Raw genomic sequence first — 497 nt, forward strand, 5'->3', positions numbered from 1 at the left:
CTTGAAGAAAGCGACTAAATGGAGATATATTTTAAATTTCTCGCTTCCTTCAATTGTATATATCTATGTATCCTTAATTTCGATTTTTATATATATTTCCAATCTATCATTTATTTAGCCGCATTATCGCATTCGTAACCTAACTTAACCTAACTCAAAGAAGAAAAAACAAAATTCGATAATCACAAATCTACACATCACGGCCTCTTCTCTAGCAAATTCATCGTGGATTGAGGTCATTCGTCGGTGCCTCTACTGCCGAGAGGGTGAGGCCGGCGTAGTGCCACTAGGTCCCTGGCACTCTCGCGAAGCCACGCCCACTGAAGAGGAACTGTTCCCAGGTAAATTAGTGGACAAGGTACTTTCGGTATTGTGTTAAGGATGTAATGTAGATGTTTATCAAATGATAAGTTACTGTGAAAGTATGATGTTATTCCTATGAACAATAGGAAGGGGGGATGATCACACAGTTACAACGGGATTTTTACCAAGAGCAT

The 497-nt window shown here is 39.2% G+C and overlaps 1 protein-coding gene across 1 annotated transcript in view; it reads left to right on the plus strand.

Moving 5' to 3' along the window:
* LOC119581925 (glutamate receptor ionotropic, kainate 2-like) overlaps positions 1 to 497 on the plus strand; it is a 19,524-nt gene that overhangs the window by 6,533 nt on the left and 12,494 nt on the right. Inside the window, exon 5 of the mRNA XM_037930099.1 lies at positions 216 to 341. Within this exon, the coding sequence (XP_037786027.1) occupies positions 216 to 341 (126 nt within the window). The remainder of the gene's footprint in view (positions 1 to 215; positions 342 to 497) is intronic.

The sequence above is a fragment of the Penaeus monodon genome, chromosome 15, assembly GCF_015228065.2.
Source record: "Penaeus monodon isolate SGIC_2016 chromosome 15, NSTDA_Pmon_1, whole genome shotgun sequence".
Lineage (NCBI taxonomy): Eukaryota > Metazoa > Arthropoda > Malacostraca > Decapoda > Penaeidae > Penaeus > Penaeus monodon.